General features: G+C 40.1%; 1 protein-coding gene across 3 annotated transcripts in view; it reads left to right on the top strand.

Annotated features, from left to right (window-relative positions):
• The first annotated feature begins 657 nt into the window (after positions 1 to 657).
• MYZAP (myocardial zonula adherens protein) overlaps positions 658 to 17,189 on the top strand; it is a 117,769-nt gene continuing 101,237 nt past the window's right edge. The window contains exon 1 of one of the 3 annotated variants that reach the window (XM_056809477.1): positions 658 to 717. In XM_056809477.1, coding sequence (XP_056665455.1) covers positions 673 to 717 — 45 coding nt within the window. In that variant the 5' untranslated portion in view covers positions 658 to 672. Of the gene's footprint in view, positions 718 to 9,411; positions 9,874 to 17,189 lie in introns of those variants that run through there. The other 2 variants (XM_007479684.3, XM_007479686.3) reach the window with 2 other exon arrangements.

Below are 17,189 nucleotides of genomic sequence, written 5' to 3'. Positions count from 1 at the left end.
GCAGGAAGTGGGGTCTGTCCATCACCAGTACTCAGTCTCCCAAGACCAAGAATGAATAAACCCAACCAACAGACAAGAAAGAGAGGCAGGATGTGTTCAAAGACACCCCTGAAATGGGTGGGGTATTGTTGCTCCCTACCTGGAGGTTTACAGCATTTCTTAAACTCTTCACTCAAAGCTTGCCAGGGAATACAATTCCGTCTGTTTTAGCTTTTATCTGAATACTCAATTCAAGCTCAGGGCCAACATAAGAACTTCCTATAATAATGAAGCAACTTGATGGCCCCAAACCTAGGATATCTGTTCTTTATTTTTAATGAGGAGGGAATGAGTTCCTCCACCATGCATTTGTGGAAGCAGGCTCAGGAAGCCTCCACACGGGTATGCAGCAGGTAGAGTAGGGAGTGAATGCTCTAAGGCCTGGGCCCACGTTGGCCAATCCATAACACTATGTCATAAATGCAACATTATGTAGACAATGTAATGGGATTGTGAGGCTTAGAGATAGAAGAGGTCTTCATGATCAACTATCAGATTAGATTATGTTTTTGTTTTTATGATGCATTTTGGAAACCTAAAATTGCTTGGTTAATGCTAGCTATTAGATAAAAGTAATATAATAATAATAATATGTTGTTATTTTTATTCTTTTATAGGTCCAGGAGAAATGAAATGACTTGTTCAAGAGCACAGAGATACAATGGTGTTAAAACTCAGGTCACTGTTTCCAAATCCAAATGCCAACTATTTTCATACATTTTCAATTAATTCTAAGCCTTTTCATTTTTCTGGTTTGAATTAAAAAAAAATCTTTACCTTCAATCTTAGAATCAATATTGTGTATTGGTTCTAAGGCAGAAGAGCAGTAAGGGCTAGGCAATGGGGATTAAGTAACTTGCCTAGGGTCACAGCTAGGAAGTGTCTAAGGTCAGATTTGAACCTAGGACCTCTGGTTCCTAGGCCTGGCTTTCCATTCCCTGAGCCACCCACTAATTTTTATATGAGGAGATATTTCTCTCCAGCCCTCTACTTCTTTTAGATAAAGTCTCACAGTGGTTGCAGAACTGTAATTTCTAAATAAGGATGTCATAGTATATGATATTCCATGAGAAAATTCTGGCATAGTGTACAGAGAACCACTAGTCCCCAAGGCAGAACAACTTGGGTTCAAATTTTGTCTTACAACATGCTAGCTGTGTGATCAAGCAAGTCACTTGACATCTCAATGTCCTCACTGTCCAGCTTTCTGGGATTATAAATTGCAGACAGCTGGGATTAATAGTGGGAGTTTATTCACTGGCAGTCCTCTACAACAATTCACAGACCCAGAAAAAATTATTATTATCTTTTTAAAACCCTTACCTTCCGTCTTGGAGTCAATACTGTGTATTGGCTCCAAGGCAGAAGAATGGTAAGGGCTAGGCAATGGGGGTTAAATGACATAGCTCGGAAGTGTCTGAGGCCATATTTGAATCTAGGACCTCCCATCTCTAGGCCTGGCTCTCAATCCACTGAGCTACCCAGCTGCCCCCAGAAAAAAAATTATTTTTAATCTCCAACAGAATATGTGAAGTCCTCTATCTTTTTTTAAAAATTCAGTCTTTTTTTAGTTAAAATTTATTTATTTGTTACATAAAATTGCCCACGTATCTCCCCCATTAGAGATGACATCATTTGACAAAAATATACATGTATATTAAAAAAAAATGACATCTTGCTTATTTCTATTTATCATTCTTTTTCTGGAAGTGGACATACACCAGTCACTCTTTTAAGCATTTAAAGTTTTTTATACTAACCTTACTGGAATGTCCATCAATTGGGGAATGGCTGAACAAATTGTGGCATATGATAGTGATGGAATACTTTTGTGCTGTAAGAAATGATGAACAGGATGATTTCAGAAAGAGCTGTAAAGATCTACATGAACTGATGAAGAGTGAAACAAGCAGAACCAGGAGAACATTATACACAGTAACTGAAATACTGTGGAATGGTAAAATGTGCTAGACTTAGCTACTCTCAACAATACAATAATCCAGGACAATTCTGAGAGACTTTGACAAAGAATGTTATCCACCTCCAGGGAAAGAACAATTGGAGAAGGAATGCAGATAAAAAATATGATTTATCACTTGTTTTATTGATTTTATGTTTTGGGGTTTTGGTTTTATAAAATTATTTGCTTACAAAAATGAACAATATGGAGATTTAAAAAAAGTTCCTTCTACCTCAAAACAAACAAACAAACAAACAAAATAACCCTTATCTTCTGTCTTGGAACCAGTACTGTGTATTAGTTCCAAAGTAGAAGAGTGGTAAGGGCTGGGCAATGGGCATCAAGGGAGTTAACCAGGGTCACATAGCTAAAAAGTGTCCCAGACTAGATTTGAATCCAGGACCTCCTGTTTCTAGGTCTGGCTCTCAATCTGCTGAGCCAACTAGCTGCCCCCCCCCAAATCATTCTTCTGCAATAGTAGTAACTGATTAGAGTTAGCGCCTCCTATCCCAAACTGGAGCAGTAGCCAACACCTCTTAATCAGGGATATAACCAGAGATGTTGCCAGGGTGTACTGATATATGTCCTATAGGAGGAGGAGGAGGGATGGGACTGTCTATCATGGGCCTGCAAGAGGTCATGCTCTAATCTACTTAAGGTAAATGTCAGGAAGAGTACAAGGTGCTTTAATGTATATACATATGACTGTGCCTTAAATTAGCATGAATGATAAAAGGTAGCAGCTAAGATGGCTAATTGTGATTGCTAACAGAATTTCAGAGTTCCAATATTGCAAGAACCACTGTTTTGTTTACCATTTTTCTTTTCCTCTTAAAATCTAATAATAATAATCTAATTGACATTGAAACAGAAGATAGAGTTCCATCTGTTTATTTTGTCCCAATTCAGTGACAGGTACATTATTTTGTTTTCTGCTATGTCCATTTAGAGATGCCCTGAGACTTACAGGGAGATTCAGAGAAGAATTAGCCTGGCCAGAGATGCCAAAATAAAGGTTTTTATTAGGTGCATTTTAACCCCTACCAGGGAGGGCTGAAGGGTTGTACCTAGGAGCAGAGGCATGGAAGGAGAAATAGGGGCAAGAAGGAAAGCTGACTCCCAATCCCAGGGCAATATCTGGGATATACTAGGCAGCACCTCCTACCCCAAACTAGAGCAGTAGCCAACACCTCTAAATCAGGGCAGGGACACAACCAGAGATGTTGCTAAGGCATTGGATGCAATGATAGATGTCGTATAGGAGGAGGAGGAAGGGTGGTGGTACCTCTCTTTACTCCTCCCAGTTCCTTGGGTGGGATGCCCTTGCATCTCTCATCACTCTGTGAATCAGGTCTGCTCAGCTATGTGAAAGCCAGGGGTTGTACAGGGAGGGGCAAGATTTCTGGTGGGGTTTCTAATTGGCTTTCCATCTCTAATGCTGCAGGTGGGAAGGCACCAATTAGCCAACCTGGCATGGTTCAGGAAATTTCCTTAGCATGAAATATCCCAGGCATAGAAGATTCCAGAAAAGGGAGGAGGTGCTAGGCAATGGAAATGGGAAGAATCTAGAACACAATCTGTTGCAAGAAGGCTAATCCACACCTCTTTCCCAAAGCTGAGAGGTTTGGGGTCTACTATATATCATCCTTCCAAGTTTCTTACCATTTGTAAATAAGCAAAATTTGTAAACCCTCTTTTCTTCTTTATTTAAATTTATTTCAAGTTCTTGGGTTTTGAGGCAGTTACCGGTCATTAATTTTGCCCAAACAAGATGAACTGGACAGACTGAGTAGCTTTTAGGATGAATCTCACATATTATTCAGTGAAGGTCATGTCACATATTACATAATAAGATGTTTCCGTATGGTGCCTCATAGGAAGCCATGTTGATCCCCTTATATTTTTCACCCAATTTGTTCCCTATTTAGGTGAGGGTTGCACATGCTTTCTCTTTGAAATCAAGCAGCCATTGTAGCCTCTCAGGAAAAATTCAATATCTTTCTTTGCATGTAAAATATGAATTCATTTGCCTAGATACTGGGGAAACAAAGGAAGTACCAGTCTCTTCTCTTATCAAACCAGATATGTAAAGGCTCTGGGTTCAAATTCCAGTACCAAATACTTAATAGTTGTGTGACTCTGAGAAAGTTAATTAACCTCTCTGGGTCTCACTTTCCTCATTTGTAAAGTGGGAAGGTGGATCTAGTATAGGACTTAGATTGTGAATTCTGCCCCTTCTTTTGTGACTCTAGTTAAGTCTCTTAACTTCTCTCAGTCTATTCATCTGTAAAATGGGGATCACATCTACTTTGCAGGGTTTTTATGATGATCAAATGAGACATAACTAGTGATCACGAAGGGTTTTGGATTTGATAGCCTCTGAGGTATCTTCTAGTGCTGAATTTTTGTTCCTATGATCCATTTTTCCTCCCCTCAATTGTACTTATTTGGAGTTTTCAAATGAGGACTGCATAGTCACCCCACCTGCAACTCTAAGAATTCTCCATTAAGAAAGTAGATCTCTTCAGGACAATATTCCCTATTACTGTTTGCTGTTGCCCATTTGTTCACATTCTTAACTGATGCAGGTACCAGGATTATTTTCATTGGTCTTACATTCACCAGAGTAGTTTAGCCAAGTTCCACCCTGTGTGTCTAGACAGATTTGGGTAATACTGTAGCTCTCCCTGGGTTAGCTGGGTGTATTTGGTTACTTTCAGCCTGCTTTCCTTATCTTTGGGTCATGTTCTCTGGTTCTCCAACTCCTTGTGAATGTACAGTGTTTCTTGTTCCAATTTATTTAAAAAAAAAAGCAGTCTGTAATTCAATAGCCTTGTAAAGGGTTGAAAATGTTTCCTCTGTCCTGTTGCAAATGTTTATTTTTTTTTCTGGTGTTGAGAAGAGATGAATGTAGCAGGACTTTGGGACAATTATTGAAGGTTCCCAGTTGATAGGACAAGGGAAGCTTTAGAGATATCAGGAAAGAGGGTACAAAATGCAGAAATGCTTATTGGCATTCATGTGTTCCTGAAACCCACTATGTGTAAAACAATGTGCCAGATGCAGAAAGATCTACAAAGAAAAATAAGACAAGTTTACAATCTGCAAGTGGAATTAATATACTATGTAAAAAGTATATTGTAATTAGGCCATAATAATTATTATTATAATACAAAATACTAGTTTATATATAAATATAAAAAGCTATGATTTAAAAAATAGAATGTAAGTATACCAAAGGAGTACAAAGCACTGAAGAATTCTGAGCCTTGTGTGTATCACTGTTATTCAGTTGTGTCTGGCTCTTCATGACCTTGTAGACCATACAGTGCATGGAGTTTTCTTTGGCAAAGATACTGGGGTGGCGTGCCATTTCCTTCTCCAGTGGATTGAGGAAAAGAGAGGTTAAATGACTTCTCTGGGGTCAAATAGCTAGTAAATATCTGAGGCTACATTTGCACTCAGGTCTTCCTGACCATGTTAGATAGAGGTTAAATGACTTGATCAAGGATACACATATAGAAAGTGTCTAAATCCTGACAAACTCAGGTCTTCTGACTCTGGGCCTGGCACTCCATCTACTGAGCCATCTAGCTGCCATGTATTTGTATTTGTGTGTGTGTGTGTGTGTGTGTGTGTGTGTGTGTGTGTGTGTGTGTGTGTGTATGTAATAGTATTTTACATCCAGTGAATTGATCCCTGTTTGTTTCTGCCAATCACTACATTATATATGGCTTTTTCCTGGAAACTCACTTACTAGAGTACTTCTGGGATCCTCAACTAAAGAGGGACATGAGTATTTGGAGAAGATTCAGTAAAAAGCATCAAAAATGTTTAAGGGGCTAGCAATAAAAGTCTGTTGGGAAAGGTTAAAGAAATTGAGATTATTTAGTATGGAAAAGAGAAGCCTGAAAGACAATCAGCAATTTGAGAATGCACTTGAATACTAATATGAAATTACCTTGCATAGAGAGCAAATAAACTCCCTCTTGGCAAAACTGAACTCCCTTTGTCACTGGTTGGAGTACGGTGGAAGTTGCCTATCCCTGATCTGGCTTGGGTCCATCTCTTGGTTTAAGCAGAAGCAGAGGAATTTAAGATAGATATAAGGAAGGATTTAAGGCTTATGTGTATGTATGATTCTACTAGCAGTGGTTAAGACAAAAATGGCAGCTAAGACAATTCCCAGTCAGCCAAGGTTACTCTCTGGTATCTTTTCTTGTTGTTTTCACTACTATTTGTCCTCAAGTCTACTGTCCTTCATATTTTGCCTTTCTTATTCCTACTATTCAGGGAGAGGTAGTCATAAATAATGAAAAGGCCCTTAACCATACCAGATAGAAGGAAAGTCCCTAAAAGTCCAGAACTCTGGAATAGGGCCATGACAATAGCTGGCTAAGGCAATGGAAAGCCCCCTTCAATAAATAGGTAATAATTTCTACAACACTAAAGCTACAGAATATAGAAGCTGAGTATAATTTGAAGTTATTAAGCAAGGGAATCAAAAAAGCTTAATGGAAAGTGATAGTCTGAGAACTAGGAGTCCTATGTGTTCTAGACTTTGCTTTTTCACTTTCTCTCTCTCTCTGTCTCTCTCTGTCTCTCTCTGTCTCTCTGTCTCTCTCTCTCTTTGTCTCTCTCTCTCTCTCTCTCTCTCATTAAAGGAAAGACATTTAACTTCCCTGGTCCTGAGTTTCCTCATATGCAAAATGAAGAGGTGCAACTAAAAGGTCCCTAAAGTTGCTTCAAATTTCTGTGCTTTGTGGGTGACAGAAGGAGGTCATGATATCTGATTCAGTAGAAAGCTTTAAAAATAAATAGATTCTCTTATTTCTAGGAATAGATTAAATATGATCACCTCTACTTAATGTAAAACCTATCTTCCTGTCTTCTCTATGAAGCTTTTATTGATTTCTCCAGTCAGTTAACAAGCATTTATTAAACATTTAATATGTGCTACACATTGTGACAAAAATAAAATAAAAAGGAAAGATAGATTCATCTCTCAAGGAGGTTATAGTCTAATGGGAAGATAACTTATTAAAGTAAGCTGAAAAGGGTAAGGTGAAGGGAGGAAGAAGGAGTAGATAAATCTGGAGCAGTGCAGCCTAGTGACAAATGAAGAGATGGTTGACCCAAGTCTTCTTAAAAGGAGATTCTAGAAAGAACCACCAAGTCAGAGGGAGGGTCCCCAGTAGTGGAGGTCACCAACACTACACAATGGAGGCCCTCAACAAATACATGTGGACTGAATTAAATTAGAAGGCCTTACTAGGTGCCCCGCCCTACCCCAGACTCATAGAAAGAGTTGAAATAGATTTAAAGATTATCTAGTCCAATTCTCTTTTTTAGAGATGAGGAAATTAAGCCTCAGTGAACAAAATGACTTGCCCATGATCATTCATCTAATAATTGGCTGAACCAGAATTTGAGCCAGGGCCTTCCTGACTCTAAAGTCACTATTTGTTTCACTATATCATGCTGCCCATTAAGTAAAATCAAGCCCTAAGACTTTTCCTCCAATCTTATTTCCCATCCTTCTCCTCTCATCTGTTCTCTTTAGTAGGTGCCAATCTTCCATCCATCAATACCACATTTTACTCTAGAAGGCTGCCATTTAACATGCCTGCTCTATACAGAGTAACTGTGACGAGTCTAGTGATACAAATGTGAAAATGCCATAGAGCCCACACTCAAACTTTTTATTCTAGGGGAAACAAAATGTTTTGCACAAATAAGTAGGTAAATGTATTTTCATATTACAGAAGACAGGTTTTCCTCCTCTTTCTGTTTACTGTTATATTGCTACTAACTAGTCTAGACTGGGTTCAAATTCTGGTTCTCTCAGTTACTACCTCTGTGACCTGCATTTAGCCTCCTTGGGCCTTAGTGTCCTCATCTGTAAAATGAAAGAATTGAACTAAAGGACCTTTCATGTCCCTTCCAGCTCTAAATTGATATATATTGGGATCCTTTGGTTATTTAAAAAGATATATTCAGTCCTATTACTTCACTTCACAGAATTATTCTTGAAAGAATGTGGCCAAAATGTACTGTTTTCTGCCTTCCCCTCAGTAACACATTCTATTGTTTTCCTTTTCCCAGCTCTGTGTGCTTCCTCTCTCCTCCCCACCCCCTTTTCCACTTTCCTGTTTGCTCCCCATTCTTCTCTTCTTTGGACTCCCTCCAATACTGCTAAGCATGATTTTCACTGTTGGCTGAGCTGGAATAGTGACATAACCCAGAGAGGAATCATAATACTCTTGGAGTTGACTGAGTAATCAAAGGGTCCAAAGCCCTTCCTTCCCTCCAGTCTTCCCAGGCAGCAATGAGCCCTGTGGCTCTTGTCACATAAGCTGGCAAAGTGCTCTGAGAGCTCTGTCAGTTAGATTATCTGGGACATTCTTTTCAGTAGCAAGAGTTCTGAATTTTCTTCTTGAGATTTGGAATTTGTAGAAAAAGCTTTTATATTTGTTACAAAGCACATTTGGACAGCAAAGTCTTGGGGAGGGCATATGCAGACTATTGTGTTGCAATGGCAAAATGGAATCCTAAGATAAAATATAGATTCATTGCCTCCTTTTGTTGTTGCCAAAACATCTGAGATCGTCTTCCCTGGACACCAAAATGTAAACAAACAATAGATGCCAGTTTATTTTGTCTTTGTCCCGGCACCAACCCACTTCCTTCCTCCTTAGAACAGCTGCCCAGACTTCAAGACAATAATCATTAAGCTCTTTCGAGATAAGTATCTTAGTAGATATCAATTAACCAATGGAATCTTTCACTAATAGCCTAACCCTATTTTGATAGGGGAGGTGGGGGAGGATGAGACCTAGGACCTGTGACCCTACTCTCTTAAAGTCATACTTGTAGAATCATAAAGGAAATATTCCAATTCAAAGAGTGGAGTTCCTATGGATATCTTTCCTCAAAAGGTGGGGGTAGTGACTGAGGAGGGCATTCCTCCCATCTCATCTAGTACTTTTGCTCCTTAATGCTCGAATGCAGTGATCATTAATTGAATATGATAGTTATGTAGTTGTGTTATTCCCTTACTAATCGGCAGGGAGCTGGCTGTAAATGTATGAATTAAACTTCCCATTTTCTTCAGTACCTAGAACAGAGCTCTGTACACATGAAGAGCATCATAGAGTTTTGTTAAATGACTTAATGTTGCCCCAGAAGTAATTCCTATCTCCAGGGTCCCAGAGGGCCTCCCAGAGAGTTCTTTCTCCCAGGTGTTAAGGTCTCTGTAGAGGAAGAGTTCCATGTTCTGACCTAGAGGAAGGGGCCTGGCCTTCCCCTGACCCAAACTCAGACCGCCCGCCCGCCCCCGCATAGAAAGACCGAGTCAGAGCCAAAAAGAAAAAATGCTGCTGGACAGGTCGGACGACCTGGAAGCTCGCTTCTTCCGCCCCGGGCTCTCCCTCCCGTCGTCTACCCGCCCACTCTTCCACCCGGTGGCCCAGCGACCACAGCTGGCCACACAGCTGGCCCAGTGAGGCCTCGGGACTGGGATAGGGGGCTACCCTGGGTGTTCCCTCCTATCCGGGAAGGCTCCAGACACTCCCCCGGGGTAGCGTGGTGAGAGGAGGAGCGGGAACGGTGACGAGGGCCAAGGGAGGAGGCAAGGAGAACGAAAGAGGGCGGGCAGATAGACAGACTGGCAGATAGACTGCCAGCCTGGGGCCTGGGGAGCGTTATTTGAACCCGAAAGATACTCCGGCTCCCGCTCCCGCCCTCCGCCCTCCACTCTCCACCTCTCCGCCCTCCGCGCCTCAAGGCACAGCTGGAGGATGCTGCACTACAGCTCCGCGGTCACCCTGCTCTCGGGCAATGGGGCCGCTTCCTCTGGGAGTCCGGGCAAGAGGGTGAGTAGTAGAAGGGGACAGGGAGCCCCCATGCTCTCTGCCTCTCTCCCCAGTAGTCCAGTCTAAAGGCGCTCGGCTGCCTGCTCCTGGGTAGGTAAGCCCACACCCACCGGAGTGCGCTAGCCCTGGGCCAAAGAACTGCTCAAGTTTCTTCCTACTTCTTGGCCTAGACCCCCAGCCTTCCCTCCACCCGGCCAAGCGCAGCCTCTTCATAAACCCACCTGCCCACAACCCTGCAAACTACCTAGGGATAGGCAGCCAGCCCCCGGAGAGGGAAAAAAAAAAGACCTGACATTTTATTTGGTGCCCATTGATTCTTCCCTGGCTTACCTTCTCTCCACCCTTACTGCCATGTTCCTCTTAAGATATGGGCATAATGTATTTAAGAAACAAGCGTGACATTTTAAATCAATTTAGCTGGCTCGACCAAGGCAAAGGTATCAAGAAAATGTAGAACTTTGCTTTGTCCACCGTTTGAACTATAAGGACAATATATTTTTATTGTGATGTCCTTTAATAATTATTCTTGAGCTGCCTTTTAGAAAGGGAGATGCAGGAAAGGGAAAAGGCCCCTTCTATGTTACCAGGATCTTTATGTTAAATGATACCTTTATATAACAAAACCTAGTAGTTCATTTGGCAGTCAGCTGACTATTTCCTCTGACCTAAGTTAGTGGAAATTATTGTTTTTCCTTTGGAATTACTTAAAAACCCAATGCTCTATGAGTTCTTGTAACTCTGAGCCAAGGGTATCATCTCTAGGATTCATGCTAAGGAATCCTTGTTTATGTACCTTGAAATAATGTACATAAATTAGATTATAAACCCTAAAGTGTCACATTAATGACAGCCGCTATTATTTTTTTTAATTGGGTGTTTCCTATTATCCTGACTTGCTCCATCTTATAAAAATTAATTTAGAGATGTCTTTTAATATTAATCATTGAGGTCAAAACTTCACCCATCACTCTTAAAAAAGTCAGCTGCCAAATGACTTTTTTAGCTAATCCTAATAATATGTGTATATACATACATAATATCTACACATAGAGGTCATTTTTTTGGTCATCTTACTAGGTTATTAACAATCAATTTTACAATATAACAATCAGTCAACATTTATTAAGGGTCTGCTTTGTGTCAGGCACTGTGCTAACCAATAAGGATACAAAAAGAGACAAAAAATTTTGCCCTCTAGGAGTTTACAATCTAATGGATTACTATTTCAATTATTTACTCAAACCAGAGCTACATTTGGGTAGTTTGATATTTCCGGCCTGCTCTGAAGTTTTTACTCTTAGATGTGTCTTTTAAAAATTTTCATATCACCAGAAAGACATTGTTTATGGTATTTAATGCCTTGAACCCTTTAAGTTTCTTTTTTTGGCTAATGGTGGGGTTGGGTGGAGAAGGGGGTGGGGAGGTGTTAAATAGGGAAATTAAGACCTTTCCTAATTTTTCTACTTGTCTTCGAAATCTAGCTAGACTCACATAGATCAAAGGGACTTCTGATTTTTGTCTGATTTTTAACTTCAAAATCCAGGATCTGTATTTGGGTCATTAGGAATTTTGATAATAATGATCTTTATACCAAGATATGTATGTATTCATTCTGCTTTGGGGAGATCTTTGTTAATTAGAACATAAACTACACACACACACACACACACACACACACACACACACACACACACACACACACACACACACACACACACACACACACACACAGAAAATTAAACCTCACAGAATCTAGTCTAGAACCCCAAACTTTGGGTGGATAGAAATTTGAGAAGCAACTGATAGTCTTCCTCAAATGCTAACTTCTACCAGTAAACAAGACAGTGCTCTAGAAAATAAGTGAGCTTGTGTTCTAGTGGTAAGGGCTAGGCAATGGGCATTAAGTGACTTGCCCAGGGTCACACAGCTGGGATGTCTGAAGTCAAATTTGAACCTAGGACTTCCCATCTCTAGGCCTGGCTCCCAATCCACTCAATCACAACCCAGCTGCCCCCTTGTGTTCTTATCCTGATAATGTTTTTATTGTGGTGTGACAGAAGCATCCATAAAACATCAACCCCTTTGATCAACATGATCAAGATGATCTTTAGATACTTCTAGAATCACATAGTTTTGGTGGCTTCCAACTCTCTCAGTGAATAGGGCTCCCAGTTCTGTGTTTACCAGTTCCTTAATCTGGAAAGAATATAGCTCACCTCTCCAGGATTTTCCCTCTTCCAAGGCTACCAGCTCTAACTATGAATTTCAAATGGTTCAATCTAAAAAGACGCCATTTCTGAATGGGACAAAAGACCCTTGATATACTACTATTGGTCATTTTGTTGAGTATCAGAATGGTCTAGTAGAAGAAGGAACATTTGAGGGCAACATAAACATTTTTGTTTGTTTGTTTCTGCCCTATAGATCAGATAGCTGAAAAAGCAGCTTTTCTTAGAGATTTGTCAGTTTGACCGCTTCCCTTTATGATATTGGACAAGTGGACAAGATGTGAAACTAGGACGATAAGATGTTATTAGTGGATGGAATTATGGTCTTATCAAAATGTTACAAAAAGATGACTAGGGAAGATAGGGAAGACACTATGTTTTGCCAGAAAAGAAACTCAAACAGAATAGTAATAGTTTTGTTGACAGCTGATGGAATGTCATGAATTATGAACCAGGTACAAAAAATGATGTATCTAGCCTAGGTTATTGTTGGGATTTCTTATATTTAATGACATCTATTAGAAACTGTGATCGCCTCTCAATTGAAGTTATGCCTTAAGAAATTAGGAGTAATTTCTGACAGTCCAGGAACAGAGGTGTGAGAAGCATAGAAATGTGCCAACCAGCAGAGATTGTGAAATAGAAACTTTTGCTTCCAAACCAGTTGTGCACTAAAAATAGTTTTCTCTACAGCAACTGCAGGAAGATAAATTGGAAAGACTTGGAATGAAAACTGGACTAGAAACTTGAAGGATGACCTTGGTGGATGGGGAAATCAAACATTTTGAAATTCTTTTGTCTTTCAAAGGAATGTTTAGAATACTAGAATGATCCTGTGAAACTATGGAAGACATTTTCCCCCTCCAGGGAAAGGCTAATTGTATTTGTGAACTTCTTGTGTCTCTGACTGCAACCAAATATTTTCTGTTATTTTACTGTGTTGAGCAGTAACTTGAGGCTTCTCCCTTAACACCAGATCTTATTTATAGCCACAGGTGATTTGACTGCTAGCTGGCAACTTACTAAGTGATATTTACTAAAGGAGGGAATGCTCCACCTAAGGTGAAAAGAATTAGGCATCTCCTCTCTTCCTCCTCCACTTTATATTTTCTTTACAATGGACTAATGTTTCCTCAGTAAGGAATTAGAATGAACCTGTTAATTATCACTGCCTTGTTTTTGAATCAGTATCCTAGTTATATCTGAATTTGATCATAAAACTCAGACTTAAAATTGGAGAACTTTATAAATAACTTTCTAAGTTGTCAGCTGTACTACTGGGTCCTGACGGGTGTTCAATTTAATGGTACTTTCTCAGTACATGTATTTTGTTCTTATTCAGTCATTTTTAGTCCACAGACTCTTCATGGCCCCATCTAGGGTTTTCTTGGCAAAGATACTGGTTGTTTTACAATTGAGGAAATTATGGCAGAGTTAAATGACTTGCCCAGGGTTACACATCTAGCAAGTGTCAGATATTAGATTTGAATTCAGGAAGAATAGTCTTCCTGACTCTTGGCCCAGTATTCTATCTATCCCCTGAGCCACCTAGCTGCCTTTAATAGATTTAATGAACATAAAAGTTGTAACATTTTAGAATGGGAAGGAGTTTAGAATTGAATGAAGAAATGAAAGAATTGAGGACAAAAAACATTTATCAACCATTTACTATTTGCTGAGCACTCTGTTAAATGCCAAGAATACGAATACAAAAGCCAAGACCATCTCTGACCTCGAGAAGTACATAGCTAAAGGGATGGGGGAAAGCAGGAGATGGGAAGAAAATAAGTATTTATATATACTTACTATGTGCCAAACATTCTGCTAAGCATTTAAAACAAACAAACCTTACCTTCCATCTTAGAATTAATACTTAGTATTGGTTCCAGGGCAGAAGAGTGGCAAGGACTAGGAAATTGGCGTTAAGTAACTTGCCCAGGGTCAAATTTGAACCCAGAACCTCTAATCTCTGGGTCTGGCTCTCAATCCACCAAGTCACCTAGCTGCCTGGTATTTAAAAATAAATATTATCTCCCCAAAGTCCTGGATTCAAATTCCAGTTCAGATCTTGAGCAGAGAGGAAAGTTCTTGAGTCAGCATAATGGAAAGGTTGTAGAAAAGATATCTGGAGAATGAGGAATGAGGTATAGCATGGTGACAAGGGATTTCCTGAAACAGTGATTAATGAGTCAGTCATCAATCTGGAGAGTAAGGCTCCAGGGTCCCTCCTAGACTAGCTTCTGAACAACAACTATTTCTTCTTGAAATATCAGCGTCCCTTTAGGACACAGTATGGTACAGCAAATAGAGTCCTTGATGCCAGGCAGTAGAGGAGAAGTGTTTAAAACAATGTCAGGACCTTGAAGTTATCTTCACTGGGCTTAGGAACATTTCTTTAACAATGTGAATCACCTTTTGTTTTACTAAGTCACTAAAGATTTGAGTTCATCAGAATATTTATATATAGAATGCAAAAAGGTTTATTCTATTAAGTTGATGCCTGTTACTGCCTGTTCCCAAGGAGCTGAAGGAATGTCATACGACAGGCAATTTTTAAAGGACTAACTATTGTCAACATGGAATCTAGAAACCCCAAACTTGTAGCCTAGTAAGATCTGATGCACCCCAAGTTTTAGGACTAGCTTGTAAGTTGGAGACCCCAACGCTTGTCTTTTGTTCCCTGTTCCTGTGAGAACCCATCCAGAAGGGAATCCCAGGCTACCAGTTTCAGACTGAATAATGGACCCTGAGGTCAATGACAATCCTAGTTGGGTGGGACTAAACATAAGCTAAGTGACTCTTTTTGCCTTAGAAGCTTCTGCATTGTACCACATCCAGAACTCAGGACCTTCAGCTTACCAGACTGACTGTGCTGACTATTGCGCTAAAGAATCCTGGGGTCCTGGCGATAGGAAACCAAGACCTTCCAGGAACTTACATTCTAATAAACAACTTTGTTTTTATTCGGTTGTTTCTAACTCTGTGACCCTCTTTTGGAGGTTTTCTTAGCAGAGATACTGGAGTGGTGTGCCATTTCCTTCTCCAGTTCATTTTATAGATGAGGAAATGGAGGCAAATAGGGTTAAGTGACTTGCCCAGGGTCACATAGCTAATAAGCATCTGAGTTCATATTTGAACTCATGTCTTTCTAACTCCACTCCCAGCACTCCATCCACTTTGCCACTGAGTTGTCCCATGTAAATAACTAGGAACTTCCAGACCATACGTAAAGGGAAGGTCATTTGAGAGGAGAAGGCATTAGAAGCTGGGGGACCAGGAGGAGCCCCCTGCTGGAGATCAGCCCTGATCTGAGTCTTGAAGGAAGCCAAGGAAGAAGCTAAGAGGAGGAGAGGAAGGAGTAGAGCATTCCAGGCATAGGGGACAACCAATGCAAAGGCTCAGGGATGGGATGGAGGCTTTAATAATTTGTAATATGTAATATGTAGGCAGAAAAAATCATCACAAGTTCTGGAAATAATTACAGAAGAATCCAGGTCCATCCCTTGGAGTAGGGAAGGAGAATATAGTTCTCAGGGTAAAATCACATGATCTTTCCTTTTTTCATTTCTTTTTTAGTTGATTAACCATATCTGACTCCTCATTACCCATATCTTGCTGCCGTACAATGACAAAATATAGACACAATTCTTAGAATCCAGTGGTTCACATCATGCATGTTAAACAAAAAAGCTTTGTCTGCAATATATTTTTGTAGTAAAAACTTGTTAGAAAATCCCTCAACATTAAATTGCTGTTTCCCAGTTGGAAATTTAGAACATAATTTAAACTTATGGCATGCTATAATGTCTGCTTTGACCTTAAATTCATTGTTTTTACAATAATACATTGAAAACTAGAGCTTCCGTCATAAAAGAATTTATAAGACCCATTAAAATGTGATGCTTAAAATAAAAAAAAAGTTTTCTTTTTTTTTAATTCTAAAACTCTTAACTGTGTACTGGTTCTAAGGCAGAAGAGCAGTAAGAGCTAGGCAATGGGAGTTTAGTGACATGCCCAGGGTCACATAGCTAGGAAATATCTGAGGCCAGATTTGAACCCAGATCCTTCCAACTCCAGGCCTGGCTCTCAATCCACCGAGCTACTCAGCTACCTCCTTGAGTGTTTTATTGGCAAAGATACTGGAGTGGTTTGCCATTTTTGTCTCCAGTTCATTTTACAGATGAGGAAACTGAGGCAAAGAGGGTAAAGTGAATTGCCCAGAGTCACACAGTGTCTGAAGCTAGATTTGACCTCAGGTTCTCTTGAATGCTGGACCTGCTCTCTATCTGTTGTACCACTTCTCTGCCCTGTTTTCTTTCCTACCATTCCTCAAAAGATAAGATATAGGTAAAATGAGGTTAAAATAACAATTTAGGGCAGCCGTAAAAGAGAAAAGATCACAAAAGGGCTACTTGAGAATAGTGTTCATATTTCACTTTTGGCTTGGTGATGGTGTACAACACAGTCTGCTTATACAGCTAAGAATCCCAGGTCTTACCGAGAACCAGTTGGTAGGAACCACATTCTTCTTTTCCTAAAAAGCTGTTGCCTTCTTGAATAACCCCCTAGCCTCAGCAGCTATAGGTCAGGGACAAGAACTGCATCCTGATAACTGCTCTTTCTCTCTCTGTGCATAAAAAGGAGTCTGTACAGCCAGTCAACAATTAGCCAGTAAACATTTATTTCCTACCTATCCTGTCTGGCTCTGTGTTAAACACAAAGAAGTAAAAGACAGTCCCAGCTCTCATGAAGCCAGCTCACAGTCTAATGGAGGAGATAACACACAACTATGTACAAAAAGAAGCTATATAGAGAATAAATGGAAGTTATTAATGGAGGGAAGGCACTTAGAATTAAGAAATGGCACTGGAGAGGCTTCCTGTAGAAGGTGGCATTTTAGCCAGGACTTCTAGGAAGCCAAGAAGAAAAGATTAGGAGGGAGACAATTTCATGCAGGGAGACAGCCAGTGTCTTATCTCAGAACTGAGATGAAGACTCTTGTGTGAAGAATAGCAAGGAAGCGAGTATCACTGGCTTCCAGAAAAGAGAGACAGAGGGAGGGAGAGAGAGTGTGTATATAAGAAGAAT

Source organism: Monodelphis domestica, chromosome 1, assembly GCF_027887165.1.
Source record: "Monodelphis domestica isolate mMonDom1 chromosome 1, mMonDom1.pri, whole genome shotgun sequence".
NCBI classification, from domain to species: domain Eukaryota; kingdom Metazoa; phylum Chordata; class Mammalia; order Didelphimorphia; family Didelphidae; genus Monodelphis; species Monodelphis domestica.
This window is presented reverse-complemented; position numbering and strand designations above follow the sequence as displayed.